Consider the following 21,802-nt stretch of genomic DNA (forward strand, 5'->3'; position numbering starts at 1 on the left):
TATTAAATACGTGTTATTTATTGTTATTATTATTATTAAAACATATTAAACACGTGTTATTTATTATTATTATTAAAACATATTAAACACGTGTTATTTATTTATTATTATTTATTATTACGAAGTTTACGAATAATAATTGGAGCATGCAGAATTAATAACGAATTTATGAAGAATTTACGAAGAATAAATATTGCATGAAAATAACATGATCATGATGATTATTCACACTAAACCTACCAAGCAGTAACACTAACTGGCATGTACTGCTTAACAAAAGTGAGGAGACCGAATTTATTTGGAGTTTGTAAAGTTTTTATTATAAAAAACTTGCTCCAATAATATAACTTATTCAAGCGTTTTCCACGAAAGAGTCTCGGAACTTTGCAGTATTGCGAAACAAGAAATCGGTCACTTTTATAACCGCGGTCACATCCACCATACTCCCCAGATCTAGTACCCTCCGATTATCACTTGTTTCTCTCTTTGCGAAACTTTTCACAGGAAAAAAATTCGAAACTGAAGCTGATGTCAACCAAGCATTAGTCGAGTTCTTCGCCTCTAAAAATAAATCATTTTTAAAAAATGGCATTTACAAGTTGCCATCACGCTGGCAAGAAGTCACAAGTAACGATGGCAAGTATATTCTACAATAAATATTATTTAAATGTATGAAAATTGTGTTATATTTCAATTCAAAAACGGACAGAACTTTCCGGTAGACCTAATAATAACAGAATTTACAATATCACGTCCCTCGCAGGGACAACCCTTCGACGATAACTTATTCAAGCGTATTCCACGAAAGAGTCTCGGAACTTTGCAGAATTGCGAAACAAGAAAGCGGTCACTTTTATTACCGCGGTAGGTGTTAGCGTTGAACACGGCGATCTCGCGAGGTGATGCTACAGGTATTAGGTTCGACGGACACGCGACAGCTCGCCGTTGACAATTCCGAGCGTGAAAGGCGGCCGGCGACGATGGAGAGGGCCCCCGGTTTATCGTTTCCGAGCGGAATCCTCGCGCGTGCCGTGCGCGCACCACGCTGGACGGGAAGATCCGCGCGTGTTTACGAGCCAGGCGTCGGATGTTCGCGGTCTACGTCGCCGTCGGGCCGCCGGTATAAAAGCCTAGAAAACACGGCGGAGAGTTGCAGTTCTCGCTTGGCCGCCTTAAATACCGTAATGGGAGAGATGAGATTTAAGGTAGAGTGTCGGTGTGCGAGGAAAAGTCGTTGGCGAACGGGGGTTGGAACGGGGGAGTGAGCGCGGGGAATCGGGCGGGAAGAGGGGCGGAAGAAAACAAAAGGAAGAGGACGAGGGGAGAAAGTGCTCGTTAAGGAACGGTTTGCTTTTTCTCGAACGCGGGTGAAACGACGGACGCGAGAGAGAGAGAGAGAGAGAGAGAGAGAGAGAGAGAGAGAGAGAGAGAGAAAGTGAGAGAGAGGGGGGGAAGGGAGGGAGACGGGAGAAACGGAACGGTGATTCCGTTGGAAGGCGCTCTAATTGATAGTAATTTCAAAAATATAATTAGCTCGGCCAGATGAGCGCGCCCTCGCTCTGTCTATGGGCCTCGTTAAGCTCGAGAACGAAGTATGTAAATAATTCCGGCAGATTCGGCCAAGATGGCCGCACCCGGCACCACGTGGACCTTAAATCTTCGCCGGGAAATAGACTTCGAAGTGCGCGTCGCGATCCGTTTGCGGTCATTTTACAAATTCGAGGCAATGTGCGCGAAGACGTTTCGCGACCGGACAACGTGCCGTTGTATCAGATCGATTCTGTTGCCTAATTACAGTAAATCTTCAGCTTTTAAACAAAAATGGACGATTTGTTGACAGTTGTTGGCCATCGATAATTATACAAGCGAGCCGCGAGGCTCGAATAAACGTGTCTTCTTTTTGCCCAAATTGTTCATTTTTGTTCATTTTCACAAGCTGAGCGTCAATTAGAGAGAATTTATTGTAGTTCGCAAGAATTATTGCTTGCAAACATTATCTCGGACGGGGGAAACTGCGATAGAAAAATGGACGACAACTAAATCCTTAGCAAAGATATAATAATATTTTTGTTATGAACAAAATTTAAAGTCGATTTTTTCGGAAAACGGAGCTTCGCGTAAAAGCAATGTTATATCAATATATATTTTTCTTATTTTTTCACGCGAGATATAAGATCGTGCTCTATTCGGTTGTGCTACAAATTTCGACGCCACCCTGTACGCGAAATGTTCAGAAATAAAACAGAATAAAATGCAGAATATGTGCAGAATGTGCAAAATACAACAAATATGCAGAAAAAGAATTATATGATTATAATTATATAATTATTATTATATTATTATATAATTATAATTACATATTATATAACCTGTCTATATAATATAAGTTGTGAATACAGTAAATTCTCCCTAATTTTCCTGCTTAACTTCTAAACAAAAAATGGACAATTTGGGAAGAGGAGACGCGATTGTTCGAGCCTCGCACCTCGTTTTTTTTATAGTCGTTACAGTCGCGAGACTCGAATAATCGTACCTCCTCTTCCAAAATTGTCTATTTTTCGTTTACAAGCCGAAGGAAAATTAGGGAGAATTTACTGTACTTCCATCGACGCGTCGCGGTCAGTCGTTTCCAATAATTCTGCGCGCCTCGGCGACCGAGCAAACGAAGCGCAACGCGCGTATACAGGGGACGGGCGAATCGAATTTCAATCCACATCGAAACGCGAAACTTTTATTGGCTTGTATAATCGACCGGTCGACTCTGTTTTCGAATCGGAAGTCACCGCTGCACTCCCGGCCGACGTAATTAAAACGGGATACGTCTCAGGCTTCGGCCTTTCGTTTCCTCCGGCTCCCCCCTCCCCCACTCGAAATTCAATTTACCAGTCTATCTTGCAGTGTGTTCGACCACCCACTGTTCTAACTCTGTACAATCACATTCGAATCATCCTCCACGGTTCAACCATGTAAATCCTTCCTAGACGGACCGGAGAGTCGAATCTTATTATATTATATATATTTAGTCATTTAATATTATATATACAGGATGTCCCAAAAATGTCTCGCAATCCGAAAGTGGCGGGTTCCTCGGGTCATTCGGAGCAACTTTTTCCTTTACAAAAATGTTCTCCGAGGCGCCGTTGACGAGTTATTAACGAAAAACAGTGACCAATGAGAGGCGAGCTCGGCTGGCGCGAGGCGACCGAGCCAATGAGCGGGACTGGGCTTCGCGCGCTGGTTGGCTGGGCCGCCTCGCGTCAGCCGTACTCGATTCTTATTGGTCGCTGTTTTTCGTGAATAACTCGTTAACGGTGCCTCGGAGAAAATTTTTCTAAAGGAAGAAGTTGCTTCAAATGATCCGAGGAACCCGCTATTTCCGGATTCCGAGACATTTTTGGGACACCTTGTACATATATATATTTACTGAGTCGTCGATTTTTGAGCGCGATCCGAGCGCGAATTCGGGAGAAATTCCAGCAGTTCCTTTTAACACCGACTCATTCATTTCCCGCGGATCAGGCCACCGCGAGTCGCTGCTTTTCTCCAGAACAGCGCGTTTTCTCCAGCCGTCACGTTGAAAAGACCCTTCGAAATCGGTCCCCGTGCAACGCCAGGTAGAAACCGGTTGAAATCATCGATTACTTTCACCGCGTGCAATAATTCAAGAGCAGACCCCACGGCCGCGCGATCGATCGTTCCCGACGAACAGGTTCACAATCCCGGGGAAGTCGGTCAATTAGACGTGTCACCCTCCGCCGCATCAATAACCGTACGAAATGGGGACCGGGGTCTCCACCAGAGTCACTCTGGCAAGTTTTTTGCACGGCAGGTCGCGGTCGCCTTGACCGTCGCGTTGGCCCTGGGTCATCGATCACAGGCCGGCGTGATATCCTTGGAAGGAGACGCTTTCGACGGCCAAGAGGTCGCGCTGGATGACGCCGAGCAACGGCAACAGCAGCACGAGCTCTCTTTGGCCAGCTCGTACGTGCAGTTCCAGGGGCCCGTCGAGGGGCCCGAGTACGAGGTGAAAGTGCCGCAGCAGCAAGACGACGGGAACCATCTGCGCCACGACGAGGAGCACGAGTACGCGGTGGACTACGTGGCGCATCCGAGATACGAGTTCTCGTACGGCGTCGAGGACCACAATACCGGCGACTTCCACAATCAAAAGGAGACGAGAGACGGTGAGCGGGAGGGGGGAAGGGGTGTCCGAGGCGGCAGCCCAGGCTGTTGCCCCGTCGCACAGTGGGCTGGATCGAGAAATTCAGTGACATTCTGTTATAACTTTTGAACCGTCGAAGATATCGCAATGAAATTTTTACGAAAAATATTGAAAAAATAGTTACTCTACAGATAATAGATAATTAAATATTTTTTGCATTTGTTAACCCTTCGCACTCGAGGGGTGACTCTGAGACACCATAAAAATTTGTTATATCACGTTCTAAGATAATTTTTACATTAACGAAGTTTAGATTTTAAAACAATTGTTAGAAGTGTAACCATTGTGTAAGTCGCAAGACTCAATTTCGCATGCATAAAATGCATAAAATGCACTTTGTCGTATAAAATGAAAATACTGTAAGTCAGAAAAATTATTTTAGATTTACGGTTAAAATAGCTTCGAACGCAAAGGGTTAAACAATAATTTTTAATTAATTTTCATTGACATATTTTGTGAAAAAAGAGATTATTTAAATATAATGTTACAAACTATTTGTAACATTACAATACTAACGTACCTGGAATTACTAGCGTGAAATCCTCGTGAAGAAAGCGAAGGAAAAAGGTAATTAGGTTCGTCAGGGCATTGCGAGGAAAAGAAGCATATTTTTTGGCGTCAGATGTACTGTTCAAAATGTTCAACTTTCACCCTTAGCGCTCCGCGCGTTTCTCGAGTACTGCCTACCAGCAAATCCGGCACATTTTTGGAGCGGAGCGCCTGAGATAAAGGAAGTCTTATTTCGAGCGGAAAAGATTACGCGTCCTTGCGAATGCATTTGATTTTATTTATTTTATAAATATACATTTTCCTATTGTAAATAAAAGATAAATTTTAAATTCTGTAATTCACCATGGTGCGATATCTTTGGTAACAATCTCCCATGTGCATTCTGGGTTTACTTGGACAAGTGTTACAGTATTCGCTTTGCCAAATAGAATTACCAGATATTTCTTTCAAGTTTAGAACATTTTCCGCGCAATCGTTGGTTTCCTTTATAATTTCATTTACCAATTCGTCCGTGAGAAATAATTTAAAATATTGTACCGGCTGTTCAATGTTTGTAGGAACTTGTGGTCCAACGACCTGTGGCAATACGCTGAAAGGTATTCTATCTGGAATATGTAATTCTTCCGTAACATCGCGCCATTCGTCTAAGTCTTGCAACGAATCTTCGCTTTCGCTTTCAATAATTCTCATTCTTCGTCCCTTTGGTAGTATAATTTCGCTACTACCACTCGAAGTGTCGGAATCATAACCAACATTGTCTTCCACAATGTCTTTTAACTCTTCAAAATCGAATACGTCTTCGGTATCGCTCGGCTCTAAATTCTCATCGTAACATTTATTTTTCTCCATGTTGCTCACCACAGAAAAGGTCGAAAAATGGTTTAATCGTAACGGTACAGACTTAGCACGTTTCAACTACGGATAACAATTGCTAACGCCGACGATAACGTATGCTAAAAATATTTGGCTCCGCAGCGGAGTCTTCGGAGTTACGGAACAAACGACAAACGTCTCCGTAGCGGAGCCTTCGGAGCGCTAAGGGTTAAATTGTCGTATCTATTACAATTTATAATCATATTTATTAATATTTCCCCTCTCGAGAGCGATGGACATTTAACGAGCAATAAAAGTTCACTGGACATCGATATGAGAAAATTAGGTTTTTGTCGAGAAGTCACTAAAACCTTCGATCCGGCCCACTGTGCGTCGACGCGCCGCGCCGCGCCGCGACGAAACTTTTCCACGTGGCCGAGCTCCTTTGAGAGCTTTCGCGAATTTCGCTGCGAGAGTGCCGGGCGACCGGGTCGCAGGAGAAATTCGCTCGGACGCGCACCATGAATATCCGAGGAGACGGAGAGCCGAGTAGACACGCCGCGCGGTCGACTTTAATATTCGGACAACGTGCTGTTTTATTACGCGTACCGCTACTTGTTTGCCGCTCTACCGTCTCGTACATGTTACACAGCTGGATACGTTTACACGGGGGCTGCTACACGTATTCCTGCGCCTGGAAATCGACTTCGCTCGGCTCGCCGTGTTTGACCGCGCTGCCGCGCCTCGCGGTGCTTAAGGCCCCGATCGCGTCTACGTGCCAGGCTCGGCTCGTGCTAGCAGCGTGCTCGATCGACAGTGTTCGCATTAGACGTGCGAGCATGCTGCCAGGCAAGACCGATGACCCGACCGAAGTGCCTTGGACTGAGATTTTGGAGTTCGACTTCGACTTTACGAAACGTTGAAAAAGACAGAAAATGATGGATAGATGATATATAACGCAACTTCTTTATTTTTTAGTGTTGGTTATTGGGACTTTTTCCGATGCAATCGCGAGATTTTTGTGATTGAAATTATTAGAAGTAGTTTCGCGAGAAATATAAGTATACTTTTCGTGTTAATATTAACTTAAATATATTAGGTGAAATATTTAAAGTTAATATATCAATACGAAAACTTATATATACTTATATATACTTATATATATAAGTTTTCGTATTGATATTAACTTCAAATATATTATATATATAAGTATATATAAGTTTCCGTATTGATATTAACTTTAAATATTTCACCTAATATATTTAAGTTAATATATATATATATTATATATTATATAATTATATATATATATAATTATTTATATATTATATATATACTTATATACATATACTACATACACTTATATTTTTCGTAAATCTAATTTTAATGATTTTAATCACAAAAATCTCGAGAAGAGATTTCGAGAAATCTCTCAAATGGAAGAACGATTCGGCCTTGATCGGACCTTGCACGGCCCGAGCCTAGCACGTAGACGCGAATCGGGCCTAATTCTCGAATCACGATGCTCCCGATACGACATCGGACACGGACACATCGACGCGTGATAGTCTCATCCGAGAGACCATGATCTCATATCGCCTACCTCCGCCGCGACTTCTGCGTTTCCCGAAGCACACACAGTCTCGGAAATGTTCATCGGAAGCTTCGGCTCGGTCGGGATTAACTCAGTATGTTACTTATCGTAAACCTATTTTTCGTGGCAGGCTCGGCACAAAAACTTTACGATTGACTATCGGGCCACGGGAAATACTCTCGGAAAGTTCTCATCGCGGTACGCCGCAGAGTGAACGGCAAACGTAGCAGAAGATGATGCCCGGATCATAAACTCAATGTTCTGTGCGAACCTCTGACTGCGGATTTCCATAGTTTTATAGAGCCCTGGACGAGGAATGAGTTCTATTTACCAACTGCGAAATCCTTTGGGGGCGGAAATAGAGTACGAACGTCATTAACATTGATACTGTTAGAAATCATTGGTTTTACGATCTTGTTTTTTTTTACAATGCTTGATATCACGAGGATTTGTTTCTATGAGAAATTTTTCGATCATCTTCTCTCTGCATTCGTGCTTCTCGTTTAAACGAATCCAATCTCGTCGTTGATTTGAAATAATATACAGTGGCTCACAATAGCGTTCGTACACGTTTAGAAATGTAATAATACTTTTTAAAAACTCAACCGAACGACTTGAATCTTTTTTTTAGACGATAGAGGGACTAGTCTTCTCTCTAGACGATTAAACTTAATCTTAAAATTACTTAAATTTAATTAAATTTTGGCTTAAGATTAATTAAATTTTGCTATTACTTGGAATGATAAAATAAATGAGAAACTCTCGTTTTATAACTTTTTTATCAGAGCTTATAACAAAAATTTAAAAAGTGCCTTTTATTAATCTTGGTAACTGAAAATTCGATTGCTGAAAATTTGATCGAAATCGGTTAACCCAGAGACGAGCTACAGGCGTTGAAAGATTCAAAAAATTGCTGATTTCTTCCAGTTTTTGGTAAAAAGAAACTGCGATTTTTGCCATCTTTTATTTTTTATAATTCACAACAACGTCAACCGATTTCGATAAAATTTTCAATGTGCATACAACTTGCCGAGATTTACGAGAGGCAATTTTTAAATTTCCGTTATAGACTCAGATAAAAAAGTTAAAAGCAAGAGTTTTTTATTTCCTTTTGTCATTCTAAGCAATAGCAAAATTTGAAAAAAGAAAACATTTTGGTCATCGTCCAATAAATCAGTCCCGTTATCATCTAAAAGAATGCAAGTCACTTGGTTCGGTTTTAAAAAAAAGTTATTGCGTTTTAAATGCTGTATGAACACTTTTGTGGGCCACTGTACATTAGTCGCGTTTAGAGCTTAATGCTCGTTAACCTCTCGCCGTACCATTTCCCTCGCGATTACAGTGTTCGAACTTTTCCGATTATGTTAATTTCGTTGAAAAAAGAAACGAAGATTGATGTTGTCAGAATAACTGATACCATCGGAATTTTATACTGAATTAAACGAACGGACTAACATTCATACGTAACTGGTAATTATTAGAAATCTTCGTCACGAGTCGGACTCGTTAAAGTACGACGAATGATTTAATTCCTAATTTTTGACCAATTCCTAATTTTCATTGTAATATGTTCGAACAAACTGAATTTCACTAGGATGTGAAAGAGTTTCAGTGTCATCCATTGTGATCAATTTTAACTTCCTAGTTTCGGTATAATTAATTAAATTGCTTTCGACTTTGAGAGAATTTTAGTGATCGATTGTTGGTGCTGAACGTGTTAAAGATCTAAAAACAAGTGATTTCCAACAATGTTTACGAACAAATTTCGCTGAACAGTAAATTCTCCCTAATTTTCGTTCAGCTCGTGAACAAAGATGGACAAAAATGGACAATTTAGGAAGAGGAGATGCGATTATTCTAGCCTCGCACCTCATTTTTATAATTGACAATCGACCACTATAAAAATGATCTGCGAGGCTCGAATAATCGTATCTCCTCTTCCCAAATTCTCCATTTTCGTTTACAAACTGAGGGACAATCAGAGAGAATTTATCGTATTGTGCGCGATGTGAGCTCAAATTACAGTAATGTCTCTCTAATTGGCGCTCAGATTGTCCACAAAAATGGACAATCTAGGAACAGGAGATCCTTATTATTCGATCCTTCCGGTTCATTTTCATAGTCACGAATTGTCAACACCTATAAAAACGAGTCGCGAGGCTCGAATAATCGTATCTCCTCTTCCCAAATTCTCCATTTTCGTTTACAAACTGAGGGACAATCAGAGAGAATGTATCGTATTGTGCGCGATGTCAGCTCAAATTACAGTAATGTCTCTCTAATTGGCGCTCAGATTGTCCACAAAAATGGACAATCTAGGAACAGGAGATCCTTATTAATCGATCCTTGCGGTTCATTTTCATAGTCACGAATCGCCAACACCTATAAAAACGAGTCGCGAGGCTCGAACAATCGTCTCTCCCCTCCCCAAATTCTCCATTTTCGTGCGCAATCCGAGCGCGAATTAGGGAGAAATTACTGTAACGGGAATCGGAATACAAAAAGTACATTCATAACCAGTGGAAACCCGGCACGATTCCGTCACGCATCGAAACCCATCGATGCGCGACTCGATCACAGCGTAACAGAGTTCCGTTGTTGCGTCGGTCGCGACAACTCGCGTCCGTCCGCCCGTCCGGCGTGCAACTTTTTATCCGGTTAAAACGGCCACGCCGCCAGTTAACCAAGCGAAATCGACTTACACCGAAATATCCCGAGCCGCTGCGGTTGTAAATAAGGAGAACGCGGCTTACCTAGCGTCGCAATCCTCCCCGCAGCCGTTTCCTCATCTATTAGCGTAGTTACCCGGCGTCCCCGTTATGCTAATAGCCACTCCGGCGCAGAATTTCTGCGGCAGCCAATTACGTCTCGTTACTCGGGACCGGGAATTGGTTTCGCGGCGACCATTTGTCCACGGAGCGTTCCTTTTCCACCCGCAGGAAGCAGCGTGTCCGGCGAGTACAGCGTAAAGGAGCCAGGTGGCAGCGTCCGGGTCGTCAGATACCGGGCGGACAAGGACGGATTCCATGCTGTGGTGCAGACTTCCGGCGAGACCGACCACGCGGCCGTTGTCTACGGTGGTCAAGGCCAGGCCGAGGTTCACGATCACCAAACGGCGGACCATCGGCAACAAAACGTCCAGCATTACGCCACCTCCTACACCAGCCAGCACGCCTACTGACCAGCCGGCGACCTGCTAAGGTCACCACCGGTCAGCCAGCGTGCCTGCCGATCAGCCAGCGCCTCGGCGATGTCCGACCGTTCCTGCCATTGTCCTGTTCCCCGGACGCAGAGGCGCGTCATCGAGCTTTCGCGCGTTCCGCGACAAACCAAAGCACGGCGGGACCGCCGTGAGTTCACCGTTCTACGTTGTAAATATAGTTCACAGTTCTGAATAAATTAGCTGCGTCGATCCAGCCTGCTTGTTGTCTCTCTCTCTGCGCCGCTAAACGCGATGTCCGCGTGTCCACCGGTACCCGCAACCCGGCAATTTTCTGCTATCGCGCACCCGCGCGCCGTTCACGCGACACCCGACCGTCGCACGCAGAGCGATGGGTGTCTAAACGGAGATCGGAAGATGATGGGTTGAACGGTAATCGGCTGCAATTTGTGTAATGGGTACCATTTTCCAGTGTTTTCGATCTTGCGTTCCGTTGGCTTGGTAGGGAAGCAATTTCGGTATTTCTGTGTGAAGTAAGACTGAAGTTTTTCTAGACAAGAAACGAACTTTAATCGGTCAAATATTTTATATTCTGTTCGATGACCTTTTGCCGTCTTTCTGGGAAGTTCGTGATTCCGCGCTCGTAAAACTTCTGGTCCCTATCGGTAAGAAACTCGATCAAGTGCGATTCGAGGCTATCGATATTATTGGAATTTTTACCATTTATAAAGTTTTGTTAACTTCGAAAGCAATGATAATTCGATGGTACAAGGTCGGGACTACAAAAAACTCAAAAACTCGAAAGCTCTAAGCTCGAAGCTCGAAAGCTCAAAAAGCTCTAAGCTCTAAGCTCTAAGCTCGAAGCTCTAAGGTCTAAGGTCTAAGGTCTAAGCTCTAAGCTCTAAGTTCTAAGCTCTAAGCACTAAGCTCTAAGCTCTATGCTCTAAGCTCTAAGCTCCAAGCTCAAATCTTAAAGCTCGCAAGTCCAAAGCTCGCAAGCTCAAAAGCTCAAAGCTCAAAGCTCAAAAGCTTAAAAGCTCGCAAAGCTCAAAGTTCGCAAGCTCGATGCGCATTTTTCTGAGATTTAGAACATTAACGTCGGCACCGAGTCCATAGACCGCTTCACCTCGTTGATAAGATTTCCAAACGTTTCTCCATTTTCGTAAAATTTTAAGTCGTCGCGTCATCGCTCGGACAGCGTCCCTTTCGTTCGATACCCGCCGGGTGGTTGGCTCGCGCAATTTCGTGGATCGACGAGGACCGTAAATGTCTCGTGACGCGATTACGTGGGTCACGGGGTCCGAAAAAAGCGTGCTGGTAACGGAGCACGGCCGCTGCCTGGGCAGAGCGACACGCGGCGCGTCGTTAAGGCGCGTCCCTTCTGATCAATTCGATACCGGCGGAACGTCGTTATCGCGAATGGATAAAGACAAAAGGGGAAAAAGAGGGTAATGGGGACGGGGGCGGCGGCAGCGAAAGGGAATAACAGAGGGGCGGGGTGAGGATAAAAGGAAGGCGCGTCCGTGCGCTAACAATGCCTCGAATGCATGCCGATAGAGGGAAAGGAGAATGGAAACAAAAAGACGAGCGGCCCGGCGACGATAAGGGGTTCGCGAGAGGTCCTCGCTGCCCTTGCGCTCATATTACTTCGTTAAAGTACTAAGGTGGCCGGCGATAAGGGGAGTCTATTCTTTCACGAGCGTGAAGATGTCCTTCACTGATAACAGACCTTCAGTCAACCCCTTTTCAACGCGCCTATGTCATCAAACTTTTACCGTCTATAAACTTCCTTTTCGAGTTTCTCAATGAAACTTCTTTTTTCCTATGCACAAGTTTCTTTTTACGCGAATTCCTGAAAGCGAAGTAAGCAAGGTACAGTAAAGCGTGTATAATCGACGCTCAATTTGGAAACAAAAGTAGACAATTTGGGAAGAGAAGGTACGATTATTCGAGCTAATTGTTATCGATTGATTAATTTAGTGTCCCAAAATTATTGTACAAGCGGGAAATGAGGGGTTCCTGAGGTTATTCGAAGCAACTTTTTCCTTTGCGAAAATGCAATCCGCGGCTTCGTTTACGAGTTATTAACGAAAAACAGTGACCAATCGGAGAGCGAGCGTGACCGGCGCTCCGCCCTCGCGGCCAATGTCGCGTCGCGCCGGCCGCCTGACGCAGCGGCAGTGGTCGCGAGGGCGGAGCGTCAGCCATGCGCGATCTCTCATTGGTTACTGTTTTTCGTTAATAACTCGTAAACGAAGCCGCGGATTGCATTTTCGCTAAGGAAAAAGTTACTCCAAATGACCTCAGGAACCTCTCATTCGTCGCTTGTCCAATTTTAAAGGACAGAATAACATCTATACTCAATAAGTTATTACTAGAAATTTTCACGAGTCGAACTCGTCAAAGTACGACAAGCGATTAATATATTCTTATTATTATTATTCAATTAATTATATTTACTTATTAATTAGGTTTCAATCTATTTTCACGGTGCTGCACACCAGACATTTTTACAAGCATGACTTCCGGAAATCTGAATTTGCAAGTCAGTTGTTTCCAATCAGTTATAGCAACGTGATAAATTATTACCCGCACCGTTGCATGCACAAGTCGCGTTAAAAATTTGACTGCCACGCTAACAACCTCGAGGAATTCATAAATTTAAAGCAATCCGTTCGAACAAATTCAAATTGAAACGTCCAGTCGTACGATATCAATTACTTCTTCAACGTTCTTATGCTAATCGCGTTAACAATTTGACTGCCTCGCCAACAACCTCGAAGAATTCTTAAATTTAAAACGTGTTCTGTTGGAGCAAATTCAAATTAAAACGTTCAGTCGTACGATATCAATTACTTCTTCAACATTCTTATGCTTTGCGTTTCGTTCTAGATCCACGCAGATTTAACTCTTTCACGGGCACAATATGATGGAAATATTTGAGCCCGGTGTGTCCATACGCGCACTAAAAATGGGTGGGAAGCTAAAACTGAAAAAAATCAGGGAAATTAGAAGTCAACTTTATGGGCGAACGCGGCGATCGAACTATTAAATGTGAAAATATGCGACTTTATAGTTTGCGGTACAGATTACCGGCTAATCGGCGCGAGTGCCCAGTGATTTTCGTGTAACGTAATTTCACGGTAACGTCATTTGCATCGGGTGAATATGCACGAGCTGCTCTGCCGTGTGACGACGCCGCTACAAAATCGGTAACAATGTGATTGGAAAAGTTATTACCGGCTCGAACGAAGTGCCCCGAACAAAACGACGAGTGGAGGCGGGATTGATTTTCGGGATGTTTCGCGTGTCGAAGTTCTTACGTGACGTCGCCACGAGGCGCCGAAGCAGCGGTAACGACTGGGATAGATACTCGAAGTTCGCACGGTACTACCGGGGACCCGGTAATTTCCGGCGGATCGCGGCAACTGCTAATTACCGTTGGCATTGCGCGTTGCGATTACTTCACTTGGCGGTCTCACGAATCGTCGTGCACTTGATCGAGGGTCGAGCTGAGCCGGCGTGGCGTACCCCTTTCGCTCGACATCCCGTTCCCTTAACATCGCGCACCCGTTATCGGGTTGCAGAAAATTCCAACATTATTTTTACCGCCACGAAAATCCTTCGACGCGATACCCGGATCGCGAAAGAACGAGCGTGCGATAGATTGAATGAAATTGTAACGGTGCACGCAGTAATTTCAGGCTATGTTCCTTTGCGAAACAAATAATCGTGGAGAGACACGTTCAATTGCGTCAAACTTTGCGGGAGATATATTAACGATGTGCAATTTTATTTTTAATATACGGAGAATGTTTCATAGTTTTATTGTACAGAGTGTTCCAAAAATGTCTCGCTATACGGAAATGGGAGGTTCCTGGAGACATTTGAAGTAACTTTTTCCTTTGCGAAAATGCGATCCGAGGCTTCGTTTACGAGTTATTAACGAATGAATACTGACCAATGAGAGGCGAGAGACTAGGCTCGGTGCGCTCGTTGGCTGGGCCGCCGCGCGCCAGCCGAGCCAATGAGCAGGACTGGGCTCCGTGCGCTCGTTGGCTGGGCCGCCGCACGCCAGCCTCACTGGTCTCTCATTGGTCAGTATTTATTCGTTAATAACTCGTAAACGAAGCCTCAGATAGCATTTTCGCAAAGGAAAAAGTTGCTTCAAATGACCTCAGGAATCTCCCATTTCCGAGTTATTTTTGAGACACCCTGTTTAGGTACTTTGTGCGTCTATATTTTATACCATGTTCACTTCTCTACTTTTGCAGATAATAATTGAATTAAAAATTATAACACCGTTAAAAGAATAAATTGTATCGTGTAAATTTAACCGTACATCCTTGCAAAACCGTGTTTGTAATAAAACAATAAATATAGATAATTTCGACCGTCTAAGTCGACGAAGTATCTCATCGTGCGACGTTCAAACTACGCGCTATCGTCGAACTGTGTGGGCTTAATGCGTGGTTGGCTCGGTTCAGCGGCCGGCTCACTTTGGAACGAAGAGTTTTCGTAATTGAATATCGCCGGAAAAAGGAATCCGATTCCCCTTTTTGTCGGAACTTGTTGCATGTTCCATGCAAAAGGGAATCGAAGATTTTACGGTATCCAAACCGGGAAATTGAACCAGTTTTTTTTCACGTATACGGTGAGCCACGAGAATAATCGGACGCCTTTTAATATGAAACAACATTGAACGGAACGATTTCACTCCTTTTTGAGATGTTGGAAGAATTTAGTTTACGCGACGCTGTCGAAAAAATTGTTTCCAGCAATTACAGCAAGCTGCAGTAATACTATGCTCACGTTTTTAAAGTTTTCAACCCTTTCACAAGCACCGAGAACTAAGCTTTCCACCGACTTTCAGCGCGCACATGGCGCTCCAGGCTCAAATATTCGCACCGTTGAGATGTGTGCCGCCATCTTGAAAATTCATTAAAATCTGCGAGACATTTTTGGGACAACCTCTATACCTATACAGCTTGATTCGACAAGAAGCATATGTAACTATTGGGTTGGCAACTAAGTAATTGCCGATTTGTTCAATGAAATAAAAAATTTTTTTTTACTTGGAACGAAATTTAATCTGTAATGTATTTTCCATTTTGTTCGATGACCTTTTGCCATCTCTCTGACAACTTCCACGCTCGTAGAAAGTCTGATCCTTTTCGGCCAAAAACTGAGTTAAGTGAGATTTTACAGCGTCATCGTCGTTAAAAGTTTTACCACGAAGGGAGTTGTCCAGGGATCGAAAAAAGTGGTAATCCGATGGCGCGAGATCAGGGCTATATCGTGGGTGTAACATCGATTCCCAACCAATATCCATCAATTTTTGCCGAGTGGACAAAGACGTGTGCGGCCTAGCATTGTCCTGCTGGAAAATGACACCTTTACGATTGACCAATTCTGGTCGCTTTTCCTTGACCGCTGCATTCAATTTGTCCAGTTGCTAACATTCACGGATAATAAAAAATAACATAATAATAATAATAATAATAACTTTATAATATAACATTTACGGATATCATAAAAATGGGAGTGAGAGACATCTATAACTGAAATCGGCAATTACTTAGTTGCCAACCCAATATTATAATATAAACGCAATATACAGGGTGAGTTACAGGAATTCATATTACAACCGAGCAGAGATGATTTTTTTAAACAAAAATGTCTGGCCTTTTTTACGTGCCGCAGCACATTTACGTTCCATTTTCGTCTTCGCGTACGAAAATTTCTGTTAGAATTTTATTTTTAGAACATGATTTTCGAAAAAATTCCTAATTTTCGTTAAAACTGCAACCTTTTCGCTGCAACGGTATATTAAATGTGCCCTTTTTCAGTTATTTGTTTTCAGTTTTTTATGATCAAGTAGACCAGGAACAGAAATGAAACATGAGAAAAGAAGAGAAATTCCTACGGGAGAAATACTTTTCGTAATTATTCATCGTTCGATCAATAATTATAACCCGATGCGCGATTCTGCGGAAACTTTTTTGGTGAAACATAGTTCTAACTGGTCAAACGTCGCGCGAAACGCAAAGCAAATGCGGTTTACTTAGACGAGAAGAAAGTCATTCCTTGTCACGATGAATTTGACAAAAACTGTGTCTCGGCCAAAGCTGGATCGACGAAACGCGGCAACCGTGCGCCGGCATTTTTCGAAATCGTGGGAACGAAATGTAGCGGAAGCGCGTAATTGTTACAAATTGCGCAAAGATACGTGCTCGTCCGCGATGGGTGCCGTTAACAGTCGAGAACGATCATTATTCGTAATGAGGCCGTCGGCTGGTTTTATTAATTATTTTCACGTGGTAAACACCGCGCGCGCCGCGGCGGCGTAGAACGTTGACGCCGAAACGACCCCGATTTTTTGTCGATTATTAACGGGGCGCAGGATCGAGCGACGGACGGCCGTTTCGAGTGCCGAAAACCGGGTCAGCGAATAGTTGTGAATAATATATTTATAAAAAAAATTTTCAGCCGGCCGATGGGGGCGAGATTCGAATGCAACGATGACCCACATTCCACACGCCGATGGAACGCACCGCCGGCCGATTTTATTATAGCCTACAGCCGGGCCAGACAATCGATGTTTTACCTTGGCGTATATTTACGCGGTGCATTGACATCATTATCGCCGCGAATCGATTGTCGAATCATTAGCGCTGAATGGCCCCGTTTTCACGTCAGGTCATACAGAATGTAACACCTGATCAATGACTGTTTCGAATGTGCCGAGTTCGTTGGTACGCGAAATATTGAATGTGAAATGCTTCACAAGTTACGTAACATCCCTTTCGATGATAATTATTACTACATGTTTCTGTGTTCACAGTTTTTCTTGCGCTATTTTAAAAGCAACCACTGTGCACGCGGTTCGAAGTAAACCTCGGTTGTAAAATAAAAAATAACCTTCGCCGATTTTGAGAAACAGGAGCAACATAGTAATTTCGTTCGGTTTTTGATAGTAGATTTACGGAGCACGAAAAACAGCTGTTTTATATTAGTTTATGAAAGTAAAAATACAACATTTATTTTCATTATTATTATTATTATTATATTATTATTATTATTATTATTATTATTATTATTATTATTATTATTATATTCTTATTAATATTATTATTATTCATTTTAACAAGCGTTATTGTAATAATAGTATATTATATTATAATATATTATTATTACTCGAACCTCGCGACTCGTTGTTATAGTTGTTGACAATCGGCTCGAATAATCTCGATCGAATAATCAAAAAATGTCCTAGATTGCGACGACCCTAAGCATCGACGCAGCAATAAACTACATAGGCGTAGCACTAGCATAGGGAAATTCACAGCAACCAAAAATTTGGCATTTCCGGGAGAAATTATTGCACGTGTAAATTATTGCCTTAACAAGCTACCGTAAAATAAAATATTTAAAATACTTATAAGTATCTCGAGAGTAGAGACACGTGTTTAATTCAACACAGTTATCTCGATATTATTAAGGCGTTAATTACATATTAACTAATCACATACGCACTAGCGCAGGGAAATTCACAGCAACCAAAAATTTTGTATTTCCGGGAGAAATTATTATACATATAAATTATTGCCTCGACGAGCTACCGTAAAATAAAATATTTAAACAACTTATAAGTATCTCGAGAGTATAGACACGCGTTTAATACAACACAGTTATCTCGAAATTATTTTCCGAATGCAGCGTGAACAACTGTTGACAGCTTAAAAGGAATCGGCGAGTCCGTGGGAAAATACGATTCGCCGTCGGTCGGCTTGAATTGGAAATAGTACGCATTGTTTTCGCAGAGGATCGTTTTTCCGAGCGGTTCGGTGTACATACAAGCAACGCGCGGTCGCGCCCAGCTATTTGCCGCCCGGTAAATATGATCGCGGTCCACGCGACCGACGTCCACGATTATCGATTAACCCGCTCGCAAATTTTAATCGGAACAACGGCACGGAATAATGAACTTCGCGGGGAAACGATTTGTCGCGGGCCACTGGAAATTAGCTCGTTCCCGTGTCCACGGCCTCGGTCCAGCCCCGGAGTTAGGATCGAGTTTCAGCCGGTCGGTCTAATAATTGTGAATTCCGCGAGCACCGTTTGGCCGTCGGGTAAACAGAAAAAATGAAGCAACCGGCGACGTTGCTCGTTGCCGATCCGATCTAACGACGCCGAACTCCGCGGGTGCGGGCTTTTCTCCTCGCCGCGCCGCGCCGCGCCGGGCCGCGGCGGCGAAATGCATCCCGCGAGATAATCTGCGGCCGTTTAGAGGAAAACCAAGCCCCGGCATCGTCTATTCCCGACCGGAAATCACAACGATGAATCTTCCTGTTTCGTTGATTTTGCCGCGCAACTTTTGCGAAAGTTAATCCCGTTTCATAATTGAAACTTCTATCTGACCGGAGCCAAGGTTTTTACCGACCCGAACGGCAGCTTCTTTTATCGCTTAATAACGTTGGGCCGGACTCGTCACCGGAGACCGTAATTCATGTTGCTGCGGGAACCGCGAACTTCCGGGAACTTCGGCGAACCGTTGCTACGGCTCGGATAATCGGAGGTTCGATCGTTTCGACATTTCGATTGTCACGCTGGATTCTGTTCAGCTTTTAAAGTCGCTTCTTTTTCGTGAAAAGAATCGTGAATTCTGATGGACGATTATCGAGAGAGCCTTGCGGCTCGTTTTTATAGTTATAGATTATCAATGATTATGACAACGAGGTGCAAGGGTCGAATAATCGTATTTCGTGTTCCCGAATTGTCCATTTTTCTGCGCAATTTCAGCGCGATTTGGGGAGAAATTACTGTATTGCGCAACTACTGTATTTCTCGAAGGCACCGTTTCCCGAAAAGTTAACCATAATTTATAACTTCATATGATTTTTATGAAAATCGGTACTCTCGTGCTTTCGATGCTGCTGGAATCGAATTATTAATTATTAGAATGATATTGTATTATATTAGAATATAATATCTATATTAATAATATACTATTAATAATATTAATAATATTTTATAATATTATATAATACTAGAATATAATATCTATATTAATAATATACTGTTAATAATATTAATAATATTTTATAATATTATATAATACTAGAATATAATATATATATATTAATAATATAATATTAATAATATTTTATAATATTAGAATTGAATTAATTGTTAAAAATGCAAAATTGAAATAATCATTATGAATAATCATGTCAAAGTTGTCACAATCATTGTTTCCAACTAATATTTCCTGAATATCAATAAATTTCCTATATTTGACTACAATTATACACGGTGTCCCAAAAATGTCTCGTAATCCAGAAATAGAGTGTTTCTTCCGGCGTTGATAGAAGATCTCTACAGGGTGTCCCAAAATTATGTTCATTCCAGGAAATGAGAGATTCCTGAGATTATTTGAAGCAAGTTTTTCCTTAACAAAAATGCAATCCGCGGCTTCGTTTACGAGTTATTAAAGGAAAACTGTGACCAATTGGAGAGCGAGGGCAGCCAGCGCTCCGCCCTTTCGGCCAGTGCCGCGTCGCACCGGCTGTCTGACGCAGCGGCAGTCATCGCAAGGGCGGAGCGCCAACCTAGCTCGCCTCTCATTGGTCAGCGTTTTTCGCTAATAACTCGTAAACGAAGCCGCGGATTGCATTTTCGCAAAGGAAAAAGTTGCTTCGAATAACCTCAGGAATCCCTCATTTCCATATTGCGAGACATTCCTGGAACTCCTTCAATAATTTGAATGTAAATTTTAATACGGAATTTAAAATATAATTTAATTTAACATGGAATTTAAAATTTCACATAATTTATTATCTTCGTTCGAACACATCCGTAACACAATGTTATAGAACAGAACTTTCGACGACTGTCGGTGCTTTTTACGAACCGTTAGATTACAATACGATAATGATTTAAGAACACGCAGCGATTTCTCGATGAAAATATCGCGGAAGCCTGGCTCCTCGGTATTGGTCGACTGTTTCGTCGCTGAAATCATAATGAATCGGCCGGCAAACGGACAAACGTGGCAGAAACGCGAGAGGATAATCAATAGAGAGGTTCGCGATTGGAGGCGTAGAACGCGCGTCGCTCCGCCGACGCATTTCAATCGGCAGGAAACGCCAGGAGACCCATGGATCGCGGCAATTTTGCGCTACGTGGACGGAGGGTGTAGCATCCAGGACACTGTTAATTTGTTAGCTGCTAATTCGATCGGGGAAGGGGCGCGGCGGTCCCGGCTAAACGGGAGGCCGCGGTGCGGCGCGGCGCGGCGCTGCGTCCAGGATCGTTTCTGCGGACCCGGTCGCGAAAAATTATTCGTCCTGGACGCGGCCGACCGGTTTCCGGTCTTTGTTATTCAACGCGCAACGGCGCCACCGTCATTAACGGCAATTATTTTCGGGCCGCGGCTTCGGGTCTCGTTTGCACAGCCAATGACGGACGAATTTACCGATTGCTCTCGTTACAACGGCCCGTTGAAGTAACGCGTTAATTCCGCTGTTATCACGCGATTCCATGGTGACATTTGGTTTCGGGTGCCCGTTCGAAAGTACCCGGCGCCCCGGCACCGTGCTTGTTTGCCGGCCCGATATTAAATCGGAATTGCGTGTACGTGCCGCGCGGCGAACGCCGGATTGGAGGAAAACCACCGTTTGAATTCGCCGGAATGGGTTTCATTTATTTGTCGTGTAATCTACGGTTCTTTACCGTGCCCGGCGTTTGTTTTTACACGAAAATCTGGAACGTACACACCGATTCGAACGATTCGCGCCGATACTCTCTAACACCAGACGATACCGAAGTATCGCCGGCCCGCTAACTAAAGCGTCGCTGCCTGTCTTTTTTTCTTTCTTTCTTTCTTTTTTTTTTTAGCTCGCTGACCCCTTTCTGCGGGTTTCCTGGTCGACACCTTTTTTCGGCCGAACTGTCCCTCTGTTATCGAAATTTCCGAGCGTTCTGCCGTGTAGCGAATAAAAGGGTAAGTCTCCGCGAGAAAAGATTAGTTTTTCCAGCCGAAATTCGATGCTTTATTCTCGGAGATGATCCCTAAGTTTTGAAGGAGCTTGTGCTGTCTTGATATTTGGTATCTCGATGTGCATAACAGAATATATTGAAGGTTGAGTGAATTATCCTTAATTTTTCTTAAGCTTGTAAACAGAAATGGGAAGAGGAGATACGATTATTCGAGACTTGCATCTCGTTTTTATAATCGGGAAGTATAAAAATGAGCCGCGAGGATCATCGAGGCTTCTCAAATTGTCCATTTTTCTGCACTATCCGAGCGCAAATAAGGGAGAATTTATTGCACAGTAAATTTTTATAATTGTTTACAATCGGCAACTACGAAAATGAGCGGTGAGGCTGGAATCAATCGTATCTCCTATTCTCAAATTGTCCATTTATGTTTACAAGCTGAAGGATAATTTTACTACTCTGTTATAATTTAATTTTAGGGAGAATTTATTTTTATTTTAGT

At 43.0% G+C, this 21,802-nt stretch overlaps 1 protein-coding gene across 1 annotated transcript; it reads left to right on the forward strand.

The window, feature by feature from the left end:
• The first annotated feature begins 1,166 nt into the window (after positions 1-1,166).
• Positions 1,167-10,555, forward strand: LOC117227753 (cuticular protein 10). The gene is made up of 3 exons (XM_033483254.2): positions 1,167-1,205; positions 3,830-4,184; positions 10,079-10,555. The coding sequence occupies exons 1-3, from the start codon at positions 1,185-1,187 to the stop codon at positions 10,318-10,320; spliced, it is 618 nt and encodes a 205-aa protein (XP_033339145.2). The 5' UTR covers positions 1,167-1,184; the 3' UTR covers positions 10,321-10,555.
• The last annotated feature ends 11,247 nt before the right edge of the window (positions 10,556-21,802 follow it).

This window comes from Megalopta genalis, chromosome 8 (assembly GCF_051020955.1).
Source record: "Megalopta genalis isolate 19385.01 chromosome 8, iyMegGena1_principal, whole genome shotgun sequence".
Taxonomy (NCBI): domain Eukaryota; kingdom Metazoa; phylum Arthropoda; class Insecta; order Hymenoptera; family Halictidae; genus Megalopta; species Megalopta genalis.

Excerpts from the sequence above, each read along its gene's own strand:
- LOC117227753 (XM_033483254.2), top strand. The coding sequence starts at position 1,185 with ATGGGAGAGATGAGATTTAAG. Across the intron at positions 1,206-3,829 it reads TGGGAGAGATGAGATTTAAG|GTCGCGGTCGCCTTGACCGT; the intron begins GTAGAGTGTCGG and ends TTTGCACGGCAG. Across the intron at positions 4,185-10,078 it reads TCAAAAGGAGACGAGAGACG|GAAGCAGCGTGTCCGGCGAG; the intron begins GTGAGCGGGAGG and ends TTCCACCCGCAG.